This window comes from Saccoglossus kowalevskii, chromosome 13, assembly GCF_978046115.1.
Source record: "Saccoglossus kowalevskii chromosome 13, keSacKowa6.1, whole genome shotgun sequence".
Lineage (NCBI taxonomy): Eukaryota > Metazoa > Hemichordata > Enteropneusta > Harrimaniidae > Saccoglossus > Saccoglossus kowalevskii.
In genome coordinates, this window is record NC_140653.1 from 19,245,861 (window position 1) to 19,273,071 (window position 27,211).

Sequence of the window (27,211 nt, forward strand, 5' to 3'; positions counted from 1 at the left end):
ACGCTAACGAAAAAAAATCTGTTGTCTTCGACTGACTTCCTGTTCCGGTCCGACTATGTTCTCAATGATGCAATCCAGTATACTAATAACAGTGTTATTGTTTACATGTACTTGTATACCACGCGGAAATGAAGGAAAACCAAACAATGTACTCTTCATCATATGTGACGCCATGGTAAGAGCTCCGCTAGGATTGCCTTCTGTGTGTCACAGTTGTGTGTGTGTGTAATCGTCGTCTCCACGTACCAACTTTTTGTGATTTTTTTTCAAACTTGGCATGCAAGTCACACCTTCATTCTAGTTGGGTAATAAAATCTTAAAAAAATTCCTGATCTCCCGTTGGCATGGTAACAGCCATAAACTGACTTGCGAATACCTTCGCTCCAAATGTATCTCATCTTACAAATCTTGTAAATACATTGGACATATCTTATTCAACTCGTAGAGTGTGGACAAAAATTGTTTGTTTGACCTTTAAGTTGGGGTAACTTTTAGCTAGGAATAGCTTTTTAACTTTTCTGTTATTTTTTGAGGGGTTGGGCCAATATTGGTCAAATTTGACAGGCAAGTCACGCCTGCACTCTCAAAAGGTGGTCAAAAATTGGAAAAAAAATAGGCTTAACATTTGTTGGTCACAGCTTTGCGCTTTTCTAAACTATATACAAATCTTTGAGTCAAAATCTCGGACATATCTAATTCTAATTTGCATGAGTGTGTTTTTGAGTTTACACCAGTGCTTTTCCTGGATTGATATACACCAGACTCCTATTCAGTGCTAGCTTATATCTTTATTTACACTTCAATAATAGAAGTATCCTGTTTGTGTGTCTGTTCAAACTTGATAGGCTAGCTGGTTCACACCTGCACTCTAGTTAGGTGGAAACAAACTTTTCCGTCCTATAATTACCATGGCAACACTTTGAAAATAATTTTTGTGTGTGGAGCCTGTCGTCAATCAGCCTTCCAGCTTGTCACTTGTATATAAGTTATTAACTATAAGATTATTACAGTGGGTGTAAAAATAAACTGATCATGAAAATATCATGCAATATCCCTTGAAATTTTCTTAGCAGTGTTTGTTTTATGACTTTGCATTTAACTGTTGGAAACTTACATATCAAAATTACAGACTATATTTGATGGGGGTGCTTGAATTTGAATTGTACACTTGTGATTATAGAATGATCAAGTGTAGAATTTTCCTGTGATGCAAATATTTTCCAATTTAGTAATAATTCACACAGTTCTTTTGCTCAAAATCTGAGAATTTGTCATTATTAGAGTATTGTAGGTCAGTTGTTGAGGACGAATGTCATTTTATTCTATTTTCCACTATATGAGCAGTTTATTAAATTCCTCTTTGTTTCAGAGTCAATCCAACTAACGAAAAATGTGTTGCTCTATTAAAATCGCAGACACAATAACAACATTCTCTTAGTCAATTCAAACTGACAGTGACATATTATTTTTTTGTATTATATTAATTTATGTGATGAGTGAAATGATGAGTTAAATATATAAAATCTGATTGAAAACAAAATCAACCATCCACGGGCACCATCTGTAATGAGTCAAATGATATTCAGCCATATTTAAAAACCATAATTTGAATTTTCATTCTCAACATAACACAAGGATAAAAATAAGAAATTCAAAAAAAAAACAATGTATGATTGTTACTACCCATCACCGCTGGTGACAATGGTTGTGCCCAGGGGAGCCGACTTTCAGGATTGAAAGTGCCAAAGTCAAATCACAGCTAAGAATCTTCAAATTGGATATTGGAATATTCCAATGAAAACTGATTTTCATGATCAGTTTATTCTGGTGTCCGCTGTAATAATGTGAAGGCGTATAAATCTTTGGTGAACAATATTATAGCACAAGGTTCATGATTATAACAAGGAATATAATGTACCATGGGACTTTGTAGGTAAACAAAACAGCCATTGAATTCAATAAAATCAGGGGAGACAATAGTGGCAAGATTCGTAGTGAAATAAATATGACCAACAAAAGTCGTATGAAGGATGTAACCATGTTCTTCTAGTAACCGTGATATACTGTGGAATACTTTATTTTCACTGGAATTCATTTTCGCTGAAAAGGCGTTTTGGGCATTTTGTATGGAATTTATTTTCATTGAGTTTTATGTGAAATATAGGGAAAAAAGTATAATCACTGGATTTTATTTTCACAGAATCATCCCTTCAGCGAAAATAGCGAAAATAAATTCCAAGCGAAAATAAAGTATTCCACAGTAACACTTTACTTTTATTTGCAGCCATGATGTTCACTTATTTATATTTTTGCTCCGGTTGATGTATTCAATTTGTCTCTAAAATTACACTTTTAATTCATAATAAATATCTAATTAATTAGTAGATATTTGTGCGTATGTTTCAGGATGGTCGGCTTGTTGGAAATAACTTGACTGCTGTAAATATGGCAAACATTAACAATCGCCTGGTCAGTCATGGTGTTACGTTTACCAATGCCTACACAAACTCACCAATATGCTGCCCATCTAGATCAGGTGAGTATGTATGTTTGCTATATTCATATTGAAAGCATTCCTATGATAGTACTTCATCAGTGAATTAGGCGAAATAAGCTTCATTTCTCTGACATAAATCTATATTATTCTCACATACATATCAGATTGTTTTTCATTGGAAAATCAATTTTTGATTCCAACTAAATCAGTTTTGTTCGTAAAAAAACAACAAAAGAATTAGCATCAAAGCCCTTGAGGGCATTGCACATCCAGTATTCACACACATTTTTTGTCCCACCAAGATGAAATTAGAGAAAATGAAAAAAATGTTTGTTTGAGGGTCCCTTGCAATGTATGGCATTTAGCTCACCTATGGATATTGTCCAGTATTTAACAATCCCTGCAATTGCATGATTGCTATGTAAACATACTTGTTGTGTGGATCTCACCATATTGTGTAACGATGACAACAGTTTTTTGAGTTTATTTTGTACAGCATTATGGAGTGGATTGTACACTCACATAACACATGCGTGGAATAACCATGAAGGATTACCTGCTGACTATCCTACATGGAAAATAAAGTTGGAGAAAGCAGGATACGATTCCAAAATTTTGGGAAAGACTGATTATGTATCTGGTCGACATACTCTCAGGTTTGTTCTCAACATTTTTAGTCCGCATTCGGACACAGTTCGGAAAGGGGACTTATGGATTGACCTCTGTGCGTCTGTGCGTATATGTCCTGTATCATAGACATGTCTAGACTGATTACATTCAAACACACATCATACATAATATTATTCATATATACATCAATTTGTTTCACGATCTTATTCAAGATGGCTGAATGGTGGCCATTTTGGTATATAAAAATGATCAAAAATCAAGCATTTCCGGCATTCCAGAAACCGGATCTTGATTTTATTTATGGATGGATTTTGTTCACAGCTTGGTACATACATTAGAAATTATGGGCCCTTGACAAAAGCATCCACAGTTGGCCTTACATGTAAATATACCGGTATATGTAAACCACTGATAGGAATTTTTGAAGATTTTATTGCATTCGCGAAGAAAATCATTTCTTAAAAATCAATGACAATCCATGTTTTAACCCCAGAGTTGCTACATATTTTGCAATTTTACATGCAAAATTTAATTTTACAGTATGCTACACCATATATCAAACACAATTCAACATGACTGTGGTGTTTCAAATTTCACCTTCACAAAATCATGATTATTTTCGCAATTTTTCAAAGTTTGTTATCAAAACCAGTAGCCAGTATCTGGTGCAAAATTTAACTCCAAAATTTAAGCGGGAAAAGTATCGTGTTCAGAGGGTTAATGTACAAAATACAGATAATGTTTAGATTTACATTCAGGGCATTATTTTGATACGGTCATTGATATTAACTTTCTGTGCATATATGTGTTACATGCATGTTTCTAGGGATTCCTGTAACACTGATGTTACTATTTTGAAAATCTGGCTTCACAACAATTTATAATTGTTCATAAATGTACTTATAGGATTCCTATTTCACACTATAAAAACTAGTAAACAAAAAAACACAAATTTGTTATTTTATGTTTATTTCAGTAACCGAGTTGAAGCCTGGACTAGAAATGTCAACTTTACTCTGGCTCAGGAAGGCCGACCTACACCAGTGCTCGTTGGCAATAAAACAACAATACGAGTGAAAGACGTTGACTGGGACAATATTGACAAGGCAAAAGATTGGTTGGAAAATAGAAAGTCATCCAAAGCAACAAAACCATTTTTGCTGTACATCGGAATAAATTTGCCTCATCCGTACTCCACACCAGGTGAAGGCGAGCATCCTGGAGGATCCACTTTCATGACATCGCCATATTGGTTGCAGTACGTTGACATGTCAAAGGTTACCATACCAAAATGGACGCCATTGGATAAAATGCATCCTGTGGATTACTATGAATCAGCGACAAAGAATTGTACATCACATTTCACCAAAGATGAAATTAGAAAGATTAGAGCATACTATTATGGGATGTGTGCAGAAGTGGATGGCATGGTTGGTGGGTATATTGTCTTATGGTTAAGCTCTAAAAGTTGCATATTCTGGTACTGTTAGATATCAAATTGTTGCTCTTAAACGGGAATTATTTGTCATTATGTTAAACTGCCAAGTGTACAAGACTACAAAATGTAATCTGAGAAAAGCAAACAATAATAGAACAATAGAATACACACATACATGCTAAAATGCAAACTGCACCAAGAGGAGAGGATTAAACTGTTCACTGAACATAACTTATCCTCAGCTGGTGTAGCTGAGGAAGAAATCATGATAAAAGTTCTCACCTCTACCGACAACAAAGAAATCATTGACTATGCAAAATTCATTTTTAACTGCTTTAACCGCAGAGATATTGCACTGAAAAAACCACCAGCTGCTCCAAAATAATCACTCAATTTTACATTTCTTGTATTTTTTTTATTCTGTTTTACTTATTGATCTAATTTTCTGATTGTTTACTTTAGTTTGTTACTTTTTTAGCTAGCTGTTGTTTATTTAAACAACATTCATTATTGTGTTATTTTCAAGATCCCAATACGGATACAAAATCAAAAAAGTTATTAAATTACTTACTTACTTACTTACATAGTTCCAAGCTTGTTCATAATTTTTGAGAAAATTGCTCATAAATCATGTGACAATGTTTGTTTATTGTGTACAATTATGAAGGTATTGTTCCATGGCATCATGAAAAAGCATGTGTTATAGTGATGTATTTTGAGAAACTTAATTAGAAAAAAACCCTGAATCTTAGACACTTTTTAAAACCCAGATTTTTTAAATAATTCATAATTCAAGATAACAAAAAGCTCACAATGTATTAGTTTCCAGCCTATTTCATTGGCCTACAACTTAAGATATGACGTCATATCTTCGTCATAGTAAAAAATTTATAATACTGACAAAATGGCCATGCACTTTCCACTAAAATGCAAACATCAGTTTCTTGAAAATTAGGCTGGTGACCCCCAACTTTTGAAAGTCAATATCCCAATATTGCCCTGGAGTACAATTTATTGGAAAATGAATAAATTCTGTGTTTTTTCATTTAGGAGTAGGCTATAAACATAATGCTGCTGTTTTCTTCTCAGGAGAGATTTTAGATCAGTTGGATTCTCTTGGATTAACGAACACAACGCAGGTTATATTCACATCTGATCATGGTGAGATGGCAATGGAACATAGACAGTTTTATAAAATGACAATGTATGAAGCTAGTTCACATGTACCACTAATCATAACAAACCCGACAGTGCCGAGTAGACAAGGTGTTGCCGTCAATGACCCCGTCAGTTTGGTGGATATCTTCCCGACATTGATGGGTATGTACAGACTATTTTCAGACCCCTAACTGAACCGAGTTAAATTACCCCGGTAAGTTGTAATGTTCATCTTTTCAGATATGTTCACAGCAGCGATCATTCTGTTCATCTTATTCAGTAGGGCAATCAAATTCAATAATAGATTGATTTGATAATTTGATTTGGTCTATATCAGGTTAAAAGAATGCGCAAAACTGAAATGGATCACCAATTTAGTTTCCATGGAAAAGGCTCAAAGGCTCAAAATAGTAACCATTATGAAAAAAAAATAGTGAAATCTACAGGTTCATAATTTGAAAATCTATTAGAAAACAAAATTTTTACTTTCAAATACAAATGTACTAAGTTACAAAAAATAACTTTGTAAAATGTCAGGAAATTTCTGTGTCAAAAGTGTGTTAGCTGCGTGCACTCAACCACATAAAGGCCCAGCTTTTTTTGTATAAGTTCATCTCAGAAGTTTGAAAAAGCGTCCTGCTATTTGAATTTTGCATTCATTTGCAGATATGGCAGCAATACATCATCCAGTTGGTCTGAATGGTACCTCATTGATGCCTTATTTAGAGGGAAAGAGCCATGTGAAAAAACCTGACTGGGTTCTGAGTCAATATCACGGCTGTAACGTCAATATGTCTGCATATATGCTGAGAAGACAAGAATGGAAATATATCACATACGGAAATGGAAAACAAGTGGCCCCACACTTATTCAGTAAGCATCATGCACACTAATGTTGCCCATATAAAACTGTGCAACTAGTATTCTTTCACAATATCTTAATTCACACCTTTTGGGAGATGATCGTCAATACTGATTGCTCATAATTAAGACGATTACCAAAAATGTTTCATTTGAACGAAATGCAATAAAGATCTGTTTTGAAGTCATGAGATTATCACATGTTTTACATATACAATATAAACACATATCTAGGAATGCTAATGAATAAGTCTATAAACAAACTGAGTAACATCCAAGGCTTTTTACCTTGCCCGTACCATCAAAGATGGAAGGGAAAGGTATATTAAGGGAAAAATTTTGTCCGGCGTTGTCGTCGTCGTCGTTAATAATTGTTATTGTGTGCATGATAACTTTATTAATTCTATTCCAAACTTCATCAAACTTGGTCACCTTGTTCATCAGTATAAAGTCTTCCCTGAGTTTGAACAACAGATGTCCTGTATGAAAATATCATGCAAAAATTGAGAAAAACTGATAAAATATTTTGACTGTTTCTACTTGACTGATCACTGGTGATACACATCAAAGGTCACTGATCTCAGTGGAAATATGCATTGTTGTATGTGTTCAATGAAGCAAATGATTTATCTTGTAATAATATCCTTGGTAATGTATCTCAGAATCCCTTACTGGGTTTCAAAACCAACTCATGGAGAGATTGCACAGTCTGATACACATTTGCAAACCTACCAATAAATCTTTACAGAAAACAAGATGTCAGAAAATCAATATAAGCACTCCTATGAACTGGGTGCCAAACTTTGATCAAGAGATGAAGCTAATAGAAAATCTGTTTAGTTCAAAGTTATCAAATCAAAAACAAAACATAAAAAATACATAAAAAGCAAAACATTTCATCCACATTTTAAAAAGAAAATTGTTCTAAAATATATGTATTCTGTATTTGACAAACAGTTCATTCGACAAATGAAAACTCACAGGAATATGTTTCAGCTATTAGAACAGAATGATAGAGTTTTTATAATACTAGTTTAAAAACTCACTTCAAACAAAGATTGCAGTGTTTGAAGATGTAGGTTCTCAGGAGGCAACAGTACTGTTGACTTCTCCCTCCACTGGTCACCAACTAACTATTTAAGTTGATTTGCATACAAAGCAGAGCTTGCAACATGATAGCTATTCATAAAGGGTGTTTGTTTTTTTTACTTTTCATATAATACAGTAGTCACAAAATGAGGCAGTTCATATTTGTCTCAGTGAATCATTCATTTTTGACAGACACCTGTACAAAATACTTGGACAAAAGCCAGCTAAGATTTTCTGTTATCTTGCATGTTTTATGAATCTATTCAAGTCTAAATGCAGCACTTTTTTTTTGCAATGAGGCATTTGTTTTTATACTAAAATATCTGAATTACTTTGAATAAAGCTGGAAATTATGTCCCTTAAAATAATTAAACAAATAAGGCACAAATGTTTTTGTAAGATATTTACATCTTTAAAGGACATTTGGTAGACTGATTCCCCACTGTTGGTTCAACCCCAAAACTTGTTTGTATTCAAAATTAATTATGACAATGCATATTTATATTGAAACAAACTATGTTAAAGGGAATTATATTATATAACAAAGGGCAAGGTCACCAGAGTTCAACTATGTTGTTTTGTTTTTTTGTTCTTACATATTTTTAAAGCGTGTTAAAGTCAAACCTATGTACAGCATCCACCTGAGTGTCATTAAAATAATCTTTATAAGGCTCTATTATTTTTTTATGGATTGCTGATTCATATATTTGACATAATATTGGGTTGAAAGTACAGGTAATGATATGACACCCTCTGGACTGCCACAGTAACACATTTGAGTTGATCAGAATAAAAATCAAGTTTGACTGGCTTTTATATATAGAATGCTAATCAAGACATGGGCAAATGTACAAAAATATTACAGCCAAAACAAGGTCAGCTTGGACGTTCAGTTGCGAGACATAACAAAAAAAAAACGCAGCCAGTGATACATTTTGAAAATAAAAATACAAAATAAATGCAATCAGAGGCACCGACCACGTGCGTTGGAAATAAATAGAACGCGTTGTGGCACAATCTCACCAAAATGGACTATTTTTATGTGTAGTGGAGGAGGTACGAACCTCCGATTGTTAATAAAAGACTTGTTATGGGTAACAAGTGACTGTGACTCACGCAATATAATTGTGATATTTCCCAACGCACTTATATTTAATACATTGACGAAAAACACCACAAGAAAAATGTATATCAGACTTGTAATTACTAGTAACTCAACTCGAACGCAATATTCATCACTGTAAAAGTGGATAAATTCGAACTAGCCAGTTCAGGGCAGGAGACGTCCGGTCGTCTTCATTAATAACTCGCCAATTCACCACAATTGTGGTGGTAAACTGTTTAGGATATTCAATTCATATTCATCCCAACTTATTTGAATATTTTTTCGGAAATTTGAGACATTGTTAAAAATATCCTGTACAGGGATATGTCTGATGTCAACTAATAATACGCAATTATCCAGGCAGTACTAGAAATTATTGCTGATATTAATCATGTTTTGTATTGGGAAGTTGGATACTTGAACAGGTAGTTCCCAGGCGTGTAGTAGACAGCATAATCGTACTGTCACATGTTTTCGTCTTAACCGTCGCAGTCCGCTTCATTGAATGTTTAGCTTGATAATTGATAAACATATATTCAGTGTGAGACTATTGCTTTCAAGTTGTGTTAATACAAAGATGATTCAAACTATTCCCTTCCGTTGCCAACGTATTCAATACTGTGGAATACTTTATTTTCGCTGGAATTAATTTTCACTGAAAAGGCTTTTTGGGTGTTTTGTATTGAATTTATTTTCACTGATTTTTGATTAGTGTAATGTGAAATATAGAAAAAAAAAGTATATTCGCTGGATTTTATTTTCACAGAATCATTCCCTCAGCGAAAATAAATTCCAAGCTAAAATAAATTATTTCACAGTATATGGAAATAGCATGTGTGTGCGTTTGCGTGAGTGAAAGATGCAGGTGAGATTTCTCGTTGCAACGCGTTCTATTTATTTCCTACGCGCGTGGTCAGCGTCTTTGATTGCATTTATTTTGTTCTTTCATTCGCAAAATCTATCGCTGGCACCATTTATTTTGTCACGTCTCACAACTGAATGTCCAAGCTGACTTTGTTTTGGCTGTACTGAAAGTGTAGCCACATAATGACAGGTGGTCTTCATACATGCAATATCATTTGCAGACCAACTGGCAGCCATTTTTTTTTCTAAGTACATATGTTTATTTTTGCTTAGATCTTGATGAGGATCCGGATGAATTACATGATTATGCTAATGAGAGACATGACATCATTGCAGAAATGGACAACAAATTGAGATCAATTATAGATTATGCAGACATCACAAACGAGGTGTCGAGATACAACAAAGAATCATTCTCATCTTGGAAAACTAGCATTGGCGATAAATACAGCGACACCATTGCTAATTTGAGATGGTGGAAAGATTGGCAAAAAGATCCAAACGGGAATGAGCAAAGGATAGAAGAATGGTTGAAATCAGTGGAATAGGAATTTCATAATTTGTGTTGAAGTAGTCTGAATTGGATGGATGTAATAGTGTGCTTGATCACATGACCATATCGTAATTACTCTGATGGTGTACAACGACTAGAAGTTTATTGAAAAAAAATTGCTAATAAAAGCAACAAACCATTGGTGGACATAATTGCAAATGCATATCCATCTACATTTGACATCACTCGTAATTAGTATATGACCAGTAAGCATGGTTCTATAAATTTCTCGTCCATTTTTCCACTGAGTTGGTCATGTGATAAAAAGGTAGTCACCTACTATCAGTTATAGAGCCGGTTGGTACAAGAGACATATGGGCTGTATTATCCATTCACTTTCGGTTTGTGGATAATACTAGCCCATATCATACCTAGCATTGTACACCAAATTGAACACATACTGGTACATGTAGTTATGCTGTACAAACTGTGCTAAATACACAAATAATTTCATTTACTCAAACGTCTTGCCTATCATGAGCAAACTTTCACAACATTTTATTTTTTTAATCTTGAAATACATGTACCTGTCTATTTTTTAGGCAAGCAGGGTCAAATTTAATCATAGCAAATTATGCTGAAATTGCCAGTGAGGTTGCTTTGTGAATGTACATTTACAAAATTCTAAATAAGTCTTATTCCAGGAAGAAAACCCATGAGAACTGAAGTCACACATTGCATAACAAATGTTTGAGGACTTTCATAGTACATTCCATTTGAAAATAGGGGCATGGTTCACTTTTCCATTTCAAATGTCTTGCAAAATAGTTTACAGGACTCACCAAAAGTTTTCAAATGTACGAGAATTTTTGCAAAATATACATCTAAGTTGGTTTGTAGCGGTTAGTCAGATAAAGACTATACATACATGTATGTTGTTACCTCACAATCGGAAATGTTGCATGATATTAAAGTTGAAGTGGTTAACTTGATGTGTGGATTCAGTGGAAAGCAGTAGACTATTAAAGATTTGTTGTCTGGTAGTGAACAGCAATGACATCACAGTGTGTAAATACAGACACTGTATACATTATATAATACAGAATATAAATTGCATGGTGTTTTATTTATGATATATGAATTCTTCAATTACATACGTAATATATATATGTAAACCATAAATATGCATGTTTCTATACAGTTGTAATAATAAAGACAAGAACCACACTTGTGTAAACAAGCAATGTATTTTACATGTTTTGTAGCCACATAGGGCTCGTATTGAACAAAATGTGGTACCGCTTTAATAAATATTATGTTATATGAAGCTTTGCATTCAAATTACAACTTCAATGGTTAAGTTAAGATAAGCACCTTTTCAATATGGCGTGTAACAGCATTGAGGCACTGCCTTGACATCCTTTTAAACAAGTGTCAAAATTAACAATCTTTCACGAATTGCTAAATTGTGAAATACTTAATGTAAGGAGCATGAGATGTTCTATAAATTACATCAACAACAATTCTACATGTCTTTTTTAATTTGTTACTATTATACTGCAGGTTAACTAGTAAAAACACTCAAAAGTCAATACATCGTCCTTTCCTTTCCCAATCTCCATATCTGGTCGGTTCTGGTCCTCTTGGTCCACCGATCTCGCCAGTTTTTGGATTAACATTGTTTGGCCATGCTTCTAATGGCTCCTTTTCTGCATCTGGGTGTTCACCTGTTGGCCACTTCCTGTTGCATTCTGCATTGTCATCATGTTTACCCACTGGTGTGACTGGTTTTTTTAATGGTGTCTTTCCACTGTCGCTGTATTGTCTTATTGAATATGGAGCTGTTACTTTAGTTAGAGATGCTGGAATTGAAAGAAACAGCACTTTGAAATTTTATTGTTTGAGGTTTAATTGTATCATCACGAAATTACACTTTATCAAACTAAATTTTGACACACATGTGCGAACATGACACAATAGGCATCTTTGCAGTTACCGTAGCCTGTCTGTATGTAGATAGATAGATAGATAGATAGATATTTTATTTGACACAAAATTTAGCATGAATGAAAAAAACATACAATAAATCAATGGTCAAGAAAAACACAAATAAAACAATAGACTAAACTAAAGCTTAGATATAAAATCAATAAATTTTCCCAAGCAATTGACAATAAAGCTATCTTTAGTGCCTAGCAAGCACTTGAATTTCTCATGAGTTGATAACTTGCAAATGTTATCATCATAAATTGCTAATTCAGCTTCAAATTTAGTACGAGCTTGTACAATCTGACTATTTTTACATGTGAGTAATACATGAAATTCATCCCCAATAGCCTGTTCATTACATAGAAAACAAAACCTTTGCTCTGGAGGTGTTTTATTATATCTAAGTTTTTCAATTGGCAACGCGTGAGAAGAAATGCGAAACTTAGTGAAGCTGACCCTGTGTTGCACATTTTTGATTTGTTCTAAATATGGTTCAAATTCAAAATTTTGTTTAAACTTGTTAAAAGTACGTAGCTTATTCTTTTCTGGTTTAAATACCGTTGGCAACCAGACTTTATTATAGTAAACTTGTTTGAATTTGGTTTTGAATTCTATAGTGTTAGATTCATCGCTAATTTTAGTTAATGTGAATAATCTTTTAACAAATGCTGTCCATGAATTACCGTTCATTTTATTGTCAGTATTAAAAGCACAGTCCAGAAGATGATTATGTTTAATTGATTTTAGCCTTTCATAATACTTCAATGTTTGTGAACTAATGTCAATAATGAGAGGATAGCTACCAAGTTCAGCTCTAGTTGCTGCATTGCTGGCCTTATTATTAACACCTAAAATCTGTTTGCAAAGTTTAATGTGGAGTTGTTCAAAGTATGTTTTGTCATTAAACAGACTTTGTATAAAATTGTCTTCAGTTATTTCGTTATTTTTTGTTTTAACAAGTTTGAAAGTAAAAGCCCCCCATATCTCAGATCCATATAATAAAATGGGCAGGATTGTACTGCGATATAACTGAATAGCATTTTTTGGCGAAACTATATAATTGTGTAGGCTAAGTGTTTGTTTTAATGCACCTATTGCACGCATTGCTTTTTTGACTAGATTATCGATAGCAATTGTAAAATTACCACTACTTTGAAAAGTGATACCTAAGTAGGTATATGTTGGGACAACTTTTACCTGTTGGTCTCCTAAGTAAAATTTGCCATCTATCTTTCTTCCCCTGTTATTAAAAATAATAATTTTAGTTTTGTTAATATTAACTCCAAGTCTCCATTTGATACAGTAGCTTTTAAACAAATTAAGATTATCTTGTAGTCCTGTACTTGTGTTTGAAAAAATGACAATGTCATCTGCAAAAAGTAGGCAATTAATATTGGTGCCATTAAGACTGACAGACTCAGATTTTTTAAGACTGTCAGATAGGTCATTGATGTATATGTTAAATAATAATGGTGTAATTTTGTATTTCAAAATGGTTAATTATTCCCGTGAATTTTATTATTTGCACTGCGCGCATGCGCAATTGTCTTGTTGTATTTATGCAAATTGTTTGTTTCACGCATGCGCAATTTTGTATTGTTAGTTAGTTGCGTCCTTTGTTGCTTTCAAGTCAACTGTGAACTTTTCGATTTCGTTTTCGATTTCGTTTTCAATTACAAACTTTTGTTACGCTTCGCAATTACACAATGTCGTCTGGTAAAAGGAAACACAATTGCGCTGGATGCCGACAACCCGTTAAAGACCACTTTTGGGGTAAACCAGGGAAACACTGCGATGGTAGACCAGTTTCTGATGATGACGCCGATCAGTTTCCTTTGTCTGTTTCACCACGACAACACAACGATATTTCTTCGGACTCAAAGTCACACATCGCTGACGATTTCGTTTCCTTGACATCAGATCTCCAGGCATTACATCAAAAGAAGAAATTGCTCGAATGGGATGTACCATTAGAAAGGGCTATTCCCCTGTAATTATTGATATCTGAAATGTTTCCAGATTTGTGAATAGGGACTATATAACTTGTATTCCACTCTGCTGGAAAACATCCACTTGATAAAATTTGATTGAATAGTTTATTAATGCAAGCTAATAGTAATGGGTTATAGCACTTAAACATTTCATTGATAATAGAATCAGGACCTGCTGATTTACCACATTTAGTTTTTTTAATTGCAGTAATGATTTCATTGTTGGTAATTTGTTTATCAAGATCTGGATTACCATTGGATTTTTTGTTCAAGCTGTTGACAAAATATTTAACTTCAGAATCAATCTCTGAATTAGAATTTAATGGTTGAAATTTAATGTTTAACAGTGCTGAAAAATAGTCAGTCCAGTCAGTAGTTTGAATTGGGGGTAAATGATTAGTGCTGTTAGCGCTATTGAACTCTTTAATATTTTTAATAGCCTCCCAAAAATCTTTTGGGTTTTTATTTTCCAAATTTATTAAATTTTGAAGTAACATCGACTTGAATTCATTTTTCTTAAATTTAACTAGTTTTTTGTAGTTTTTGTTCAAGTTTTTTCTCTGTATTCTCAAGTTTTGATCAAATGGAAATTTGTCGAGTTGTTTAGAAATATCTTTTAGGCTTTTACGCACTTGCTCTAGATCACCGTTAAACCATTTCTGTTTTTTACGTATACCGCTTTGATTTGTTTTCCTAGTCTTAATTTTAATAAATTTCACAGCTTTATCAGCTGCACTATACATAATGTTATTGAATGCTGGGATAGCTTCATTATTCTGATCTAAAATGTTTTTAAGCAGAAAAGTTTTCATTTTATTAGTTGACTCTTCAGAGTTAAGCTGTGTAATGAAATTAACTTTAGATGTGCTATTCCAAATGTATTTTTTGTATGGATTTAATGCAATGTCATTGCTATTTTTTAGAGTAAAATTAGTCTTGATAGCTAATGATAGTGAGCAGTGGTCTGATACATGACTAAGAGTATTAACTTTTAAATAATTAATCTGTGGCAAAAATGATTTTTGTACAACACAATAATCTACTTGACTCACTCCATTATATTGGAAGCATGTGACTCTTCCTGACAAGTCCCCTATAATACGCCCATTGGCAATAATCATGTCAGTAGTAATACAAAGATTGCATAGGTGATGTCCATACTTATTGTTAACAGTATCCATAGATTGTCTGTTATCATTAATAATATTAGTATATGGAATTTGAATGTCTGACATACTAATCTCCTCTCCTAAAGTATCACTAAGACCAGTAGTCCTAGAGTTAAAATCACCCATTAAACAAATATCCCCATGACAGGAATATTTTAGTGCTTCGTCTGTAATAATATTAAAGATGTCTTCAGCAGCAAGCTCACTGCTATTATAGTATGATGAACCAAGTGGAGGAATATAAGTAATACAAATGTAGAGATCTTTTACTAAACCAAAGAAATCCTTACTGAGTTTAAGCCAAAATGACTCTTTGTATTTGCTTTCAATTTTAGTGATTCCTTTACTGAATTTAGATCTGAAAAGAACCATAATACCTCCAGAGGCTTTACGAGCATTTCTACTTTTCTTTCTGTCAGCCCTAAAATAAGAAAAACCACTAGGAAATCTAAAACAATCACTACTGTCTAACCAAGTTTCTAAAAGACAAATAATATCATGACTAATAATAAAACTAATAAATGATTGATCATAAATACTTGATTTGAGTCCATGAATGTTCCAAGAGGCTACCTTGAGCTGCTCTTTGTATTTTTCCATTTATGAACTAAACGGGTATCCCCATGGTGGATAAGAGAATGGTATTGAAGGAAGATATCTGTTGTATATTTGAGGCAATGACATTGGTCGATCCATGAGTGGTGGTGGTGGAGGTGGTGGCTGTAAGCCATATTGATACCAGTTTGACATTGCCATGTTACTTAGCCTTTGTGGATTTTGAAAAGTTTGTGAATTGTTTTTAGAATTGTTGTCATCTGCAATATAGCTTTGCACGTTTTCATTTGTTGAATTATTGATATTAGCTCCTGTTGTCATAGTACTATGCAATGGTTCATTGTTACTTTGATGAACACTGTTGTCCCTAGTCAACATATTGCTGATATTTGGCTCACTGTTATTTCGGTTATCAATGCTGCTACCATCTTCTCTCTTGTATCTATCTTCTGTCTCTTGACGGTTTGGTCTCTTTTGATTTCTAGATGAGTGCTGTGCATTTCTTGACTGATGATTGGCTTTGCTATTTCTGAAATTAGTTTCCCTAGTACGAGTACTATAGTTTTTTCCTGTAATTGCATTAATAAGATTAGATGCAAGGACTTTAGTTCCAATGTCATTAAGGTGAATACAATCCTGATTATAGTATTGCCTTGATCTGTACAATTTTCTGTGGTGAACAAATACAATGTTCTCTTTATTTTCTATCCTAGACTGAATACTTACGTTAACATTCTTAATCACTTCATTTAGTTCTGGATTTCCTCTAGGAAGGATGCCAGAAATGATAATGGTGGATGCTCCATTCATGTGGGTCTCAGTATAGTTTATTAGTTGAGTAATATCTTCAACTACATGATCACATTCTTTTTTGTTAGAAATGTCATTACTCCCAACATGGTAGATAATCTGCTTGTATTTCTTTAGAGAATTGTGTTTGATGTATTGTAAGGCATCATTCACTGTTGTTGATCTAACTTTAGTGACATTCTGATTGCTTAGTTTCTCTGGTTCAATGTGTTTAATTAATGAGTCACCGACCAACAAAATATTGCTATCACCAGTACTTTTAGAAGCTGGCTCCTTGTAGTTGGATTTAGTAGCTTTCCCTTTACAATCTTTTTTCATATCTTCATATTGATCCTTAGTGTGCATATTGGTGGGGTTCCTGTTTTCGACTGCACTGGTAACAATAATAGTGGGAACCTTTGTCATTTTTTCACTGCTTAATGCCTTTTCAGAAGATTTTTCTTTCTTGTATGACTTAGTACCACGAGTAACTGTATTGAAGCCTGTATCCATCCCTTCTATAATAGACTCTAGGGCATTATATTTCTCTTCAAGAACATTCAGCTTATCACACAAAATATTATTAGTTAATTTAAGTTCTTCATTTTCCTTCATAAAAAGTTCCATCCTGTTTTCATTCATCTGAGCAACTTTCATATACTTTTCAGTATCACTCTCCATTATTTCCAATCTGGCAGCAAGCTTCTTCATAACAGCATTTAGATTGCTATTTCTTTTCTCTTCATCATTAATTCTAGAGTTAACATTTTTGAACTTGGTTTCAATAGAGGGCATCTGACCTTTAGTTTCCTCTATCATTGCTTTGATTGTTTCAGCTTTTCGTGATTCAAGGTGATCAACAACTTCAGTGTATTTTTCTTCTAGAGTATCTATGGTCAGGATAATGTTGTCCACTTTAGACTCTATTTCACTCTGTTTAGTTTCTAATGTTGTCTGATGACCTTGAAGAATATTGATGCTCAGTTCTGAGTTAGTTTGTGTTTTGTTAACATCCTGATTTGATATTTCTTCATATTGATCTTTGGTATTTTTAACAACATCACTGGATAAACCAGTATTGCTTTTTTGGTTTACTTCTGAATTTACACTTCCTGTAACTTGAAGTTGTACCCCAGTCACATCTGTTTTATCCAATTCACACCTTTTACCGTCTCCAGTTGTTGTTTGTTTAGTTCCATCAATTGGTAATCCAGTTGACCCCTTGTCTTTGTCTTGCATAACACACTGTTTGTCTTTGTCTTGCATAACACACTGTTTGAGAGCTGGAAAATCCTTTTCAGCCCACATTTGAAAATTAGTTGACTGTACCAAAACTCCACCATTGGAGTAAAACTTGATATGTAGTACTTGATTTTCCTTCTCTTTTGATGAATTTTGTATGTAATGTGTCATCCTAGCTACTTCTGATCTAGTTGGCAGATCTTCCCATTCCACTATAACACCATGTTGTTTTTCATATGCATTGTTGTACCATTGCTTGCATACAGTGATCCATACTGGAATTTTTATTTCGTCACACTTAAACTTGACATCACATGGCACATTTATGCCTCCAACTAGCTTGTAATCAGTATACAGCGATTCTGTTCTGGGAACATCTCTCATAGGAACATTAGGTTTTCTACTCACAGTTGTATTGTCATTAGCACTGTCATGTGTACCAAGTTCATCATCTTCATATTCAAAGTTTGAATGTCTGCGTGGTTTTGGTACCCTTTTCGCTGTTTCTTCATTCGCCTTCTTTTCCATTCTTACATCAATGTAGTCTGGTTAACTTTAGAATCAAGTTACACTAGAAAATAACAGTAGATCTTCCTTCTTACCGTCTCATTCCACAACTTTTAGCAGAGGAGATTTACTAGCCCTGTTAATGTTATGGCGGCCATCTTACATATACATCTTACATCTTATGTATATGTCTGTCGTTTACCAAAGTTTAATTGTATCAGAAATATTCTTTTAAATATTGATAGTAATGATAAGACCTGAACACAAGTGAATTGAAACCATGCAAACTCTTACAAAAATGTTCTATAGGAATGCCATCCATGACATTGTCAAAGTGGGTGATGAATACATTTGGTCTTCGGCTGTCCACTAAAACATTGATCCTGCCATAGTAAAATGAGCTAAACGTGCAACTCAAAACTGTGAACCCAATAAGTATTTACTGATACAAAAAATCTGCTAAATTAAATCCATGTGAACATGTGAAATAAAATAAAACTCATTGTTTACCTGCCAAGTTCGTGAACTTAAAATTCAGTGAAATAGTTAAAATGAAAATAAAAATAAATGGTTTTACAGTATGCATGAGCATTACCCTAACTTTGATTTCCTGTACACAAGAATTTAACCAATTGAGTGTATATCAGTCATTATTAGTTTGTGTTTGCTCCAAACAGCATTAGGTTGATATGTGTCCACTACATTTCACTATACAAAAATCAGAATCGATGTTTGAGTGGACATCTGATGACCGAATGTAAATATCGCCCACTCTGACAACACCATGGATCAAGGACTATGTGCACAATAGATATTATAATGTCCATCCATGCACAAACTAAAACTAAACTGCAGCTTTGACTTTACCTTTAATTTATGCACTAATTATTTCAGTTCTGAAAAAATATAAGGTCAGCTAGACTTGTTTCTATGGAAACGCAGATTTAGTACTAAGTTTGGAGAAGCCATAGTTTGAATTCAAAGCTTGTCTGTTTTCTAAGTTTTTTTTTATGGTTTATTGTCCATAAATTGTTTTGAGAAATAGATTATTGTCAAATGTTCAAATGCTCTTTAGCCTTGGGACACATTCTCTGCGCGGTGCTCCAAGGCTTCCGCATGAAGGAAAACGCACACGTATTTCCGATACGAAGCTAGCATTGAGAGTGCGAATTTTTTAATGTTCTGACGCATTAACTCATGGTGATTACTAAACTTACCAATCCGATGGAAGGTAGAAAAATGTCTCACTCCTACGACAACAAACCGATTCACGCCAACAAGAACCATTTTTACGAAGTTGATAACAAGTAACCTTTGAACTTGAACTTTTACATGGACGATTCCATTCTTCATGGAGGATGCTAAATTACAAAAACACTTGGCTAGAAAAAAATCAATACCGTAACTGATTTTATATTTACACACTTTTTAGTGCACTCATACTTTCACATTTTTTTCATGGATTACTAAGATGTTTTTTTCTGAGTTCCCAGCATGCAATGCTTGGCGGGGAGATTCAACATGGCGGAGGTGAGATTAAAAGTTTCTGCCAGAATGTTTTTTTTTCGTAATATTTCAAACAAAGGAAAAGTTTTTCACTAAAGTCATACACGGTATAACCTGTTCAATATTTTGATACATGACAAGCATCAAATATCATGATTTGTTTACACGTGTATGATGTATCGTCTTGTTTGTGATATCCAGAACGTGTTTTTTCCCATCATCGTGCCACTGTGGCATAAATCTATAGACGTAAATAACGCTTCTGGACACCTGTCAAAGCACAAGTTGCCAATTTCTCAAAAAATACTAAATTTGGCGAATCGCTATAACCAATTTATAACACAGCGCCTGCAATATCTGTAAAGTAGTCACTTTCTTGATCACTTTCAAACTGGGTGACGTTTTCTTCGTGTTTTGACTTGTTCCTGGCTGGCACTTGTCAGTCGAGTGTGATTGCTGGCAATATTATAGCACATGTCTGTTCATTTCAGTCCGTTATTGAAGAAGAACACTTATTCTCGCAATGAATACGACAATTGAGTCAAAACATGGTGTTCGGCGAGCAGCAAGGGAATTGTTTTTCAACAATCTCTTGCTGCTGGGGTTTGAAGCAACCAGAGAAGAAGCCAAGCACAGGATCCCCTTCACAAGGTACGTACATACTACAGTTGAGATTATTCTTTCGTTATTGTGTTTTGTTACTAGCAAAAAAACACATGTTTGTAATAATGATTTAGTAGTATGCCTGTGTGCTAAAGTCGGCACTGGCATGTCCATGTAAGTTATAATAAAATATAAAATAAATATATTTATAAACCTAAATATTTGGGTTGAGACTACAGTGGTGTGTACAACCATGGAGGTAGAAAAGAGGAGGAGTGAGGACGCTATTGTTTCCGCTGGTTTCATGATGCTTTGGATTTGTTTACTCACATACCGGTACACATTGTAATTATTTTGCAAACACGCTGTACAATGTCACAGTTAATCGGCTTACGTGTTTCGGCTGTATTCGGAAGCTTCACGAAAATTCTCAACGCACTGCGCATGCCCAAACAGATAACAATAATACAAAATGCAGCGAAAGACGTACGCTGAATGTACTCAACGCCCAAAATCTATTACAACAAAATGCGCGATTTTAAACATCTGCACAGTTCTGCACACCAATGAAAAAGGACTCGTCAAAACATCTTGTTATAATCTTATCATGTAACTTTAAATTTCACTGCGGAAATTTGCGGGATTTTTTTAATCAATGTCCAAAGTTGGACGACTATTGTGATGAAAAATACCAGAAAAGAAGTAATCACACATCTTGGTAGCATCCGTATGCAGAATTTCCGCTATCTATAAGTGTGAAATGACCTTTGTGATCCGATAAAGGTCATTGCACATGCACAATTCTTTTATTTATGGTTTGCGCATTCAATTTTATAGATGATGTTTAAACGGAATTTTTTTTTTTTCAGTTCTACTCTCGTTTTCTTGTGTAAATAAGCGGCTATCATCATGTAGATAAAACGACTTCTAAACAAAAACAATAAGTGGCTTAACCAGAGCGAAGACAAAGGATGTTTATAAGATTAACATGGGCTTAAATAGCGTCCTCACTCCTTCTCTTTTCTACCTCCATGGTACAACAGAAATTGATCCATTGTTCACACCGCACTGGTACAATATAAGAAAAGTAGACCCACTGTTCACACTGCTGTGGTGTATACAGCAATGGATCCAATAATCACTTGCATATTACTGTGTTTAGGAGAGCCATTTTTGCTTCAAGACCACTAAAAAAAATCATAGCAGAAACAATTGAAAACATGCTTGAGAAAAGGAAATAAACATATAAACTTGTGCAGTGATGTTGACAATTATACGCAAACACTACGTGAAATGGAGGTGTGTACTGATCCAATCAATTTGATAAGAATTGAATTATTTTCACCCATCAGTATTGTTTCAAGTTCATCAATATTACTCATGAATATTCGTGAGATCATTTGACACTGACAAATAAGTAAAAATAACCTAGATTGGTGTCAGATTTTTTTTTTTTTTAATTACAGTTTAGGTCTTAAGGCAAAAGAACATCCCCTTACTATGATACATTTATGTATGTTTGCAATTTCACACTATCTTGACCAAAAAAACTTGATCGGTTAAACACTATACTCAACAAACTTAATTAATCCAAATTGCTAATTGGTTACAGTGAAATGTTTGCATTGCCAAATAAGAAGGGATTTGAAGTTGTTACACATTTCTTGTTTGAGAAACTTAACCCGGCAATGGCTGCAGAACAATTCAGGTATGTATATAACGTATGGGTTTGATGTACATAGTGAATATTTAGAGATTCTAGTTTGTTTACACTTTGTATTATAATAATAATAATAATCTTTATTTATGCGCGTCTTCAATAGAATTTTGATTACTTTACAAAAAAGACACTAACAAATAATTAAACAGAAGTCACAAAAAAAAGCATTATTGAATGAGAATTTGCAAATGTTTTATGTTTTCTCTCTTTGTTTGAATTTATAGTATTATTTGTTTGCATTTTGCATACTTAGCTTATTTAATAAATCCTGTCTGTTTTTCATTTTTATGCTGTTTGCATCTGATAAGAAAATACTCCTCATCGTCTAATTCATCTGTATTGCATACAAGACATGTTCTATTCTTGTTGTCATTGTTTGTAATACAAACCAATTGAAATGTTATATTTGTAATTTGTCTAGATGTACACCATAATCATCATCCCTTTTATTTCAGAGATTGTTGGCCAGTCGCTGATAAGAAACAAGAACAACAATTTCGTAAAACTGTCAGTAACTGGATTCAGCACATTGCCAAGGTAATGCAATTGTGATAACCTATGACATTCTGCTGTTTAATTGCGATAATATGAATAGACCAAATATTTTTTGATATTTCCAAACTTAATAATGTGCTGTAAAACATTTGATGATGGCCAATGCCATTATTTCGCAGTGAACAAAAAATGTTGGGGGTCACCAGCTTATTTTTTGGCAAATGATTGTTGTATTTTAGTGGATAGTAGCCATTTTGTCAGTATTATAGTGCTTTTACTATGAAGTTACTGTGAGCAAGATAATGTTGTGTCTTAAATTGTAGGCTGGTTACATAGGCTGAACAAATTAAATATTATTAATGATGGGGTACTTTTTGTTTTCAATTATTTCAAAAGTGGCAAAAAATGCAATTTTTTTTTTACATTGTGGCTCTATGGAATTGTTCTAAAAATAGAAATTTTTGAAAAATATTAAGGCAAGTTTCTCGAAATATGTCACTGTAACACACAAAAGAAAGCTATTGTCTCATGGCACCATGAAATTACACAATAGTTTTACACAATACACTAATGAACATTGTCATGAGATTTATGACCAACTTTCTCAACAATTATGAGTAAGCTTCTACATTACATTAACTAACATTTATAAAAATCCAGAGAGCACCCACCTGATGAACATGTTTACAAGAGTTGACAAATAACTTGATTTTTGAACAGACATATCATAGTGTTATTACTGCATTCAACTGTAGTATTCACTGACTTTGCCAGTGGCAAAATTGGTATCTGGTCTAAATATTATTAACTGATAAAACCTGTGGTTGTTGCTTTCTGTTTAGGAGTGTCCCGAGGCTAATCTCCCAAGAATTGTACCTTCCATGTTTTTATCTCCTGGAGGTGATAAATTCTATAATCTTTTAATGCATTTTAGTACATTTGTATGTATGAAATTAATCACAGATGAACATGGTAAGTTAATCTTTCACATTGCATAATGCTTGATGCTTGTGAGTGGTAGATATTCTGGCATCAACTTTACATGTGTACATGATTCATTATGGGCTTATCCAAAATGAGTCTGAATGTTAGTATTGGGTGTGGATCATTCTTGTGACATCACTAATCATTGGTCATCTGTGTAACATATCTAAATTTGTATGGTGTATATTATAAAAATACTAATTTACAAATGATTCAGACCTGAATGCTACAAAAGTTTCGACAATGAGCGGTTATCACCATAAAAAGTTCTTCTTTAATTCTTTATATTTCGAAAACAACTAATTTCTTGAGTAAAAAAAAATCATGTCGTTTTCCCATCAAAATCGAAGCCCAAATTGATCCCACTACAACATCGGTAAATATCTTTCGTGTTGCATTCACCATGAAGTCACAAAACTGTCATTTACATATTTAAATGAGCTATTGTAATTCGAACACATAATGCATCGCATTGAACGTTTACATGTGACTAATCATTCGCCTACGATGAAACTAAGTTGAATATTACTTGCAATTCAACAAATTTATTTTTTGTACGTTATAATCACTACTGAGTACTAATCAACAATTGCAACACTTTGAAAACAAGTAAGTTATTCATCACTTACGTTATTCGCAATGCATTCTTGTTTATTTTTAATTGAAACTTCTTTTAGAATATACTTTTCGTTACCACAAAATTAAAAAAAATAAATCTCAATATCTATTCAGGCGTTTCTTTTCTAAAAACATTTTCACTGTTACTGAAGTGAATGCCGTAATTAAAGCCGCACCCACACTTCACGTATCTGAAGTCATCCATTAACAAATTGATTTTTAATTAAAGCCATGGCCTCAATTATGATTATCTTGGTAATGTTTTTCCTATAGGTATGAAGCCACGACAGTTTCTTCAGCGTCCCAAACTTATGCCGTCATACAGCCACCTTGGTATTCCAATAGTTAAAAGTCTACATTGTGGTGCCATCAGACATCGCAAGAAATTTTTAGAAAAACTGCAATCTTCTGCTGTCCTGCAGAAAGAGTGGCAGGAAGTCTCCAAGTAAGCATATAATTCAATTTAAACAAGTCATTGTCAATGACACGTCCCCGTTCCGTTCATATTTGAGTGACATATACATTCAAAGCAGATCATGACCGAAATGCACCTGCATATGTACAACACATTGTACTAAATCTGAACAAAATCCATGCATGCATGACTGAGATCCGGTTCTGGAATTGTGAAAATACGTGATTTTGATGCATTTTCGGCCTTAAAATGGCCATCATTCAGCTATTGCTAAGCGGATCATGAAACAAATGCACATATCTATTTGTGACATGATGCACCATGTGTGTGTGAAGTTTGAACTTGATCAATCCAGACATGTCTTGGATACGGATCCAGAACTGAATTCTTTAAGAAAATGGCCGCCAGTCGGCCATTTCGAACTTGATCCGAAAAAAAAATGACGTGCATCAAGGTCCTATTATGTTTAATGTAAGTACCGAATTTGAACAAAATCCGTCCATGCATAACTGAGATCCGGGTTCGGAATGGTGAAAATGTGCGATTTCAATGCATTTTCGGCCTTAAAGCGGCCGCCATTTGGCTATCGTTAATGGGATCATGAAACAAATGCACATACATATTTGTGACATGATGTACCTTGTGTGTGTGAAGTTTGAACTTGATCAATCCAGACATGTCTCGGATACGGATCCAGAACTGAATTCTTTAAAACAAAATGGCCGCCAGTCGGCCATTTCGAACTTGATCTGGAAAAAAAAATGACGTGCATCAAGGTCCTATTATGTTTAATGTATGTACCAAATTTGAATGAAATCCGTCCATGCATAACTGAGATCTGGGTCCGGAATGGTGAAAATGTGCGATTTCAATGCATTTTCGGCCTTAAAGCGGCCGCCATTTGGCTATCGTTAATGGGATCATGAAACAAATGCACATACATATTTGTGACATGATGTACCTTGTGTGTGTGAAGTTTGAACTTGATCAATCCAGACATGTCTCGGATACGGATCCAGAATGAATTCTTTAAAACAAAATGGCCGCCAGTCGGCCATTTCGAACTTGATCTGAAAAAAAAAATGACGTGCATCAAGGTCCTATTATGTTTAATGTATGTACCAAATTTGAATGAAATCCGTCCATGCATAACTGAGATCTGGGTCCGGAATGGTGAAAATGTGCGATTTCAATGCATTTTCGGCCTTAAAGCGGCCGCCATTTGGCTATCGTTAATGGGATCATGAAACAAATGCACATACATATTTGTGACATGATGTACCTTGTGTGTGTGAAGTTTGAACTTGATCAATCCAGACATGTCTCTGATACGGATCCAGAACTGAATTCTTTAAAACAAAATGGCCGCCAGTCGGCCATTTCGAACTTGATCCGAAAAAAAAAATGACGTGCATCAAGGTCCTATTATGTTTAATGTATGTACCAAATTTGAACGAAATCCGTCCATGCATAACTGAGATCCGGGTCCGGAATGGTGAAAATGTGCCATTTTGATGCATTTTCGGCCTTAAAATGGCCGCTATTCGGCTATCGTTAATCGGATCATGAAAAAAATGCATGTGCATATGTCCCATATAATGTGTGATGTATGAGTGAAGTTTGAACATAATCGGTCCATGCATGTTCGAGATACAGGTGATCACGGACGCACGAACGCACGGACGGACGCACACAGGGCAAAACATAAGTCCCCGTTTTCGGACTCCGTCCGAACGGGGACTAATTAAGCTCCTTAAGTAGCATGTATTGAAATGATTTTATTTTTTGTTGTTGTTGGCTAATGTTTCGTGCATGATAATTATGACTCGTTATTTGATTAAGAATGAACAGTTTTCCTGCTTGTATACAAATGGTGAATGCTTGAAGCCAGAACAATTTTATTCTACTTATCAACTTTTAAATTAATAAATGCATTTTTTTTATTGCGTTCTGGTAACATTTTCTATCTTTCAGTGATTTTGTTAAAAATCACAGAGTGCTGAAGAAACAGATTCGTGAATTGGACAGGAAAGTGGAAGATATGCGACAGAAGAATCATGAATTGAACCATAAAGCCGGCAGTCCAGTACCAATGAGGAGAAGATCAGGTGGAAGGTTTGAAGGAGAGATGGAAGTAGAAGCAATTAAAAGAGCACAGAGAATTCAAAAGGCCAGTGTTAATTATCTCCTCCAGAGCAGGTTTAAAACGCCGCAGTCGCATTCAAATGTCAAAAAGATGATCTAAGCAAAACTTAACATTTACTGTGAAACCATTATGTTCACTAGCAGTTTAATTAAATGTCAGCAAACATCATTCTTCTATTTTGATGTTTTGAGCTATTTCACTGGGTTTTGATTTGATGAACTTGGCAGGAATACAATAAATTCTGTTACCCTACATGTTCATGTGTATTTTACTTATCATGAAAATAGCAATTATGAAACAGTGAATAAATAATGCATTTATAGTAGTTAGCTCACCCTTCTTTAAAA

The 27,211-nt window shown here is 34.1% G+C and overlaps 2 protein-coding genes across 3 annotated transcripts in view; both read left to right on the top strand.

Moving 5' to 3' along the window:
* The first annotated feature begins 15 nt into the window (after positions 1–15).
* On the top strand, positions 16–11,727 carry LOC100366445 (arylsulfatase K-like). Its single transcript, XM_002732823.4, has 7 exons — positions 16–175; positions 2,407–2,536; positions 2,994–3,153; positions 4,104–4,561; positions 5,655–5,885; positions 6,390–6,596; positions 9,916–11,727. Exons 1-7 carry the CDS (start codon positions 56–58, stop codon positions 10,188–10,190), a joined length of 1,581 nt encoding a protein of 526 aa, XP_002732869.3. The 5' UTR covers positions 16–55; the 3' UTR covers positions 10,191–11,727.
* An 8,145-nt stretch (positions 11,728–19,872) lies between these two features.
* LOC100366745 (uncharacterized) overlaps positions 19,873–27,211 on the top strand; it is a 31,055-nt gene continuing 23,716 nt past the window's right edge. Inside the window, exons 1-7 of one of the 2 annotated variants that reach the window (XM_085507018.1) lie at positions 19,873–19,907; positions 20,375–20,534; positions 22,099–22,194; positions 22,662–22,743; positions 23,544–23,673; positions 24,577–24,748; positions 26,693–26,888. In XM_085507018.1, the coding sequence (XP_085363144.1) occupies positions 20,407–20,534; positions 22,099–22,194; positions 22,662–22,743; positions 23,544–23,673; positions 24,577–24,748; positions 26,693–26,888 (804 nt within the window). In that variant the 5' untranslated portion in view covers positions 19,873–19,907; positions 20,375–20,406. The other variant, XM_085507019.1, reaches the window with a different exon arrangement.

Bases quoted from the DNA above. Each gene is read 5' to 3' on its own strand.
- LOC100366445 (XM_002732823.4), top strand. From the start codon at position 56: ATGTTCTCAATGATGCAATCCAGTATACTAATAACAGTGTTATTGTTT. The intron at 2,537-2,993 runs GTGAGTATGTAT...TATTTTGTACAG, and splicing joins ATGCTGCCCATCTAGATCAG to CATTATGGAGTGGATTGTAC. The intron at 5,886-6,389 runs GTATGTACAGAC...ATTCATTTGCAG, and splicing joins TATCTTCCCGACATTGATGG to ATATGGCAGCAATACATCAT.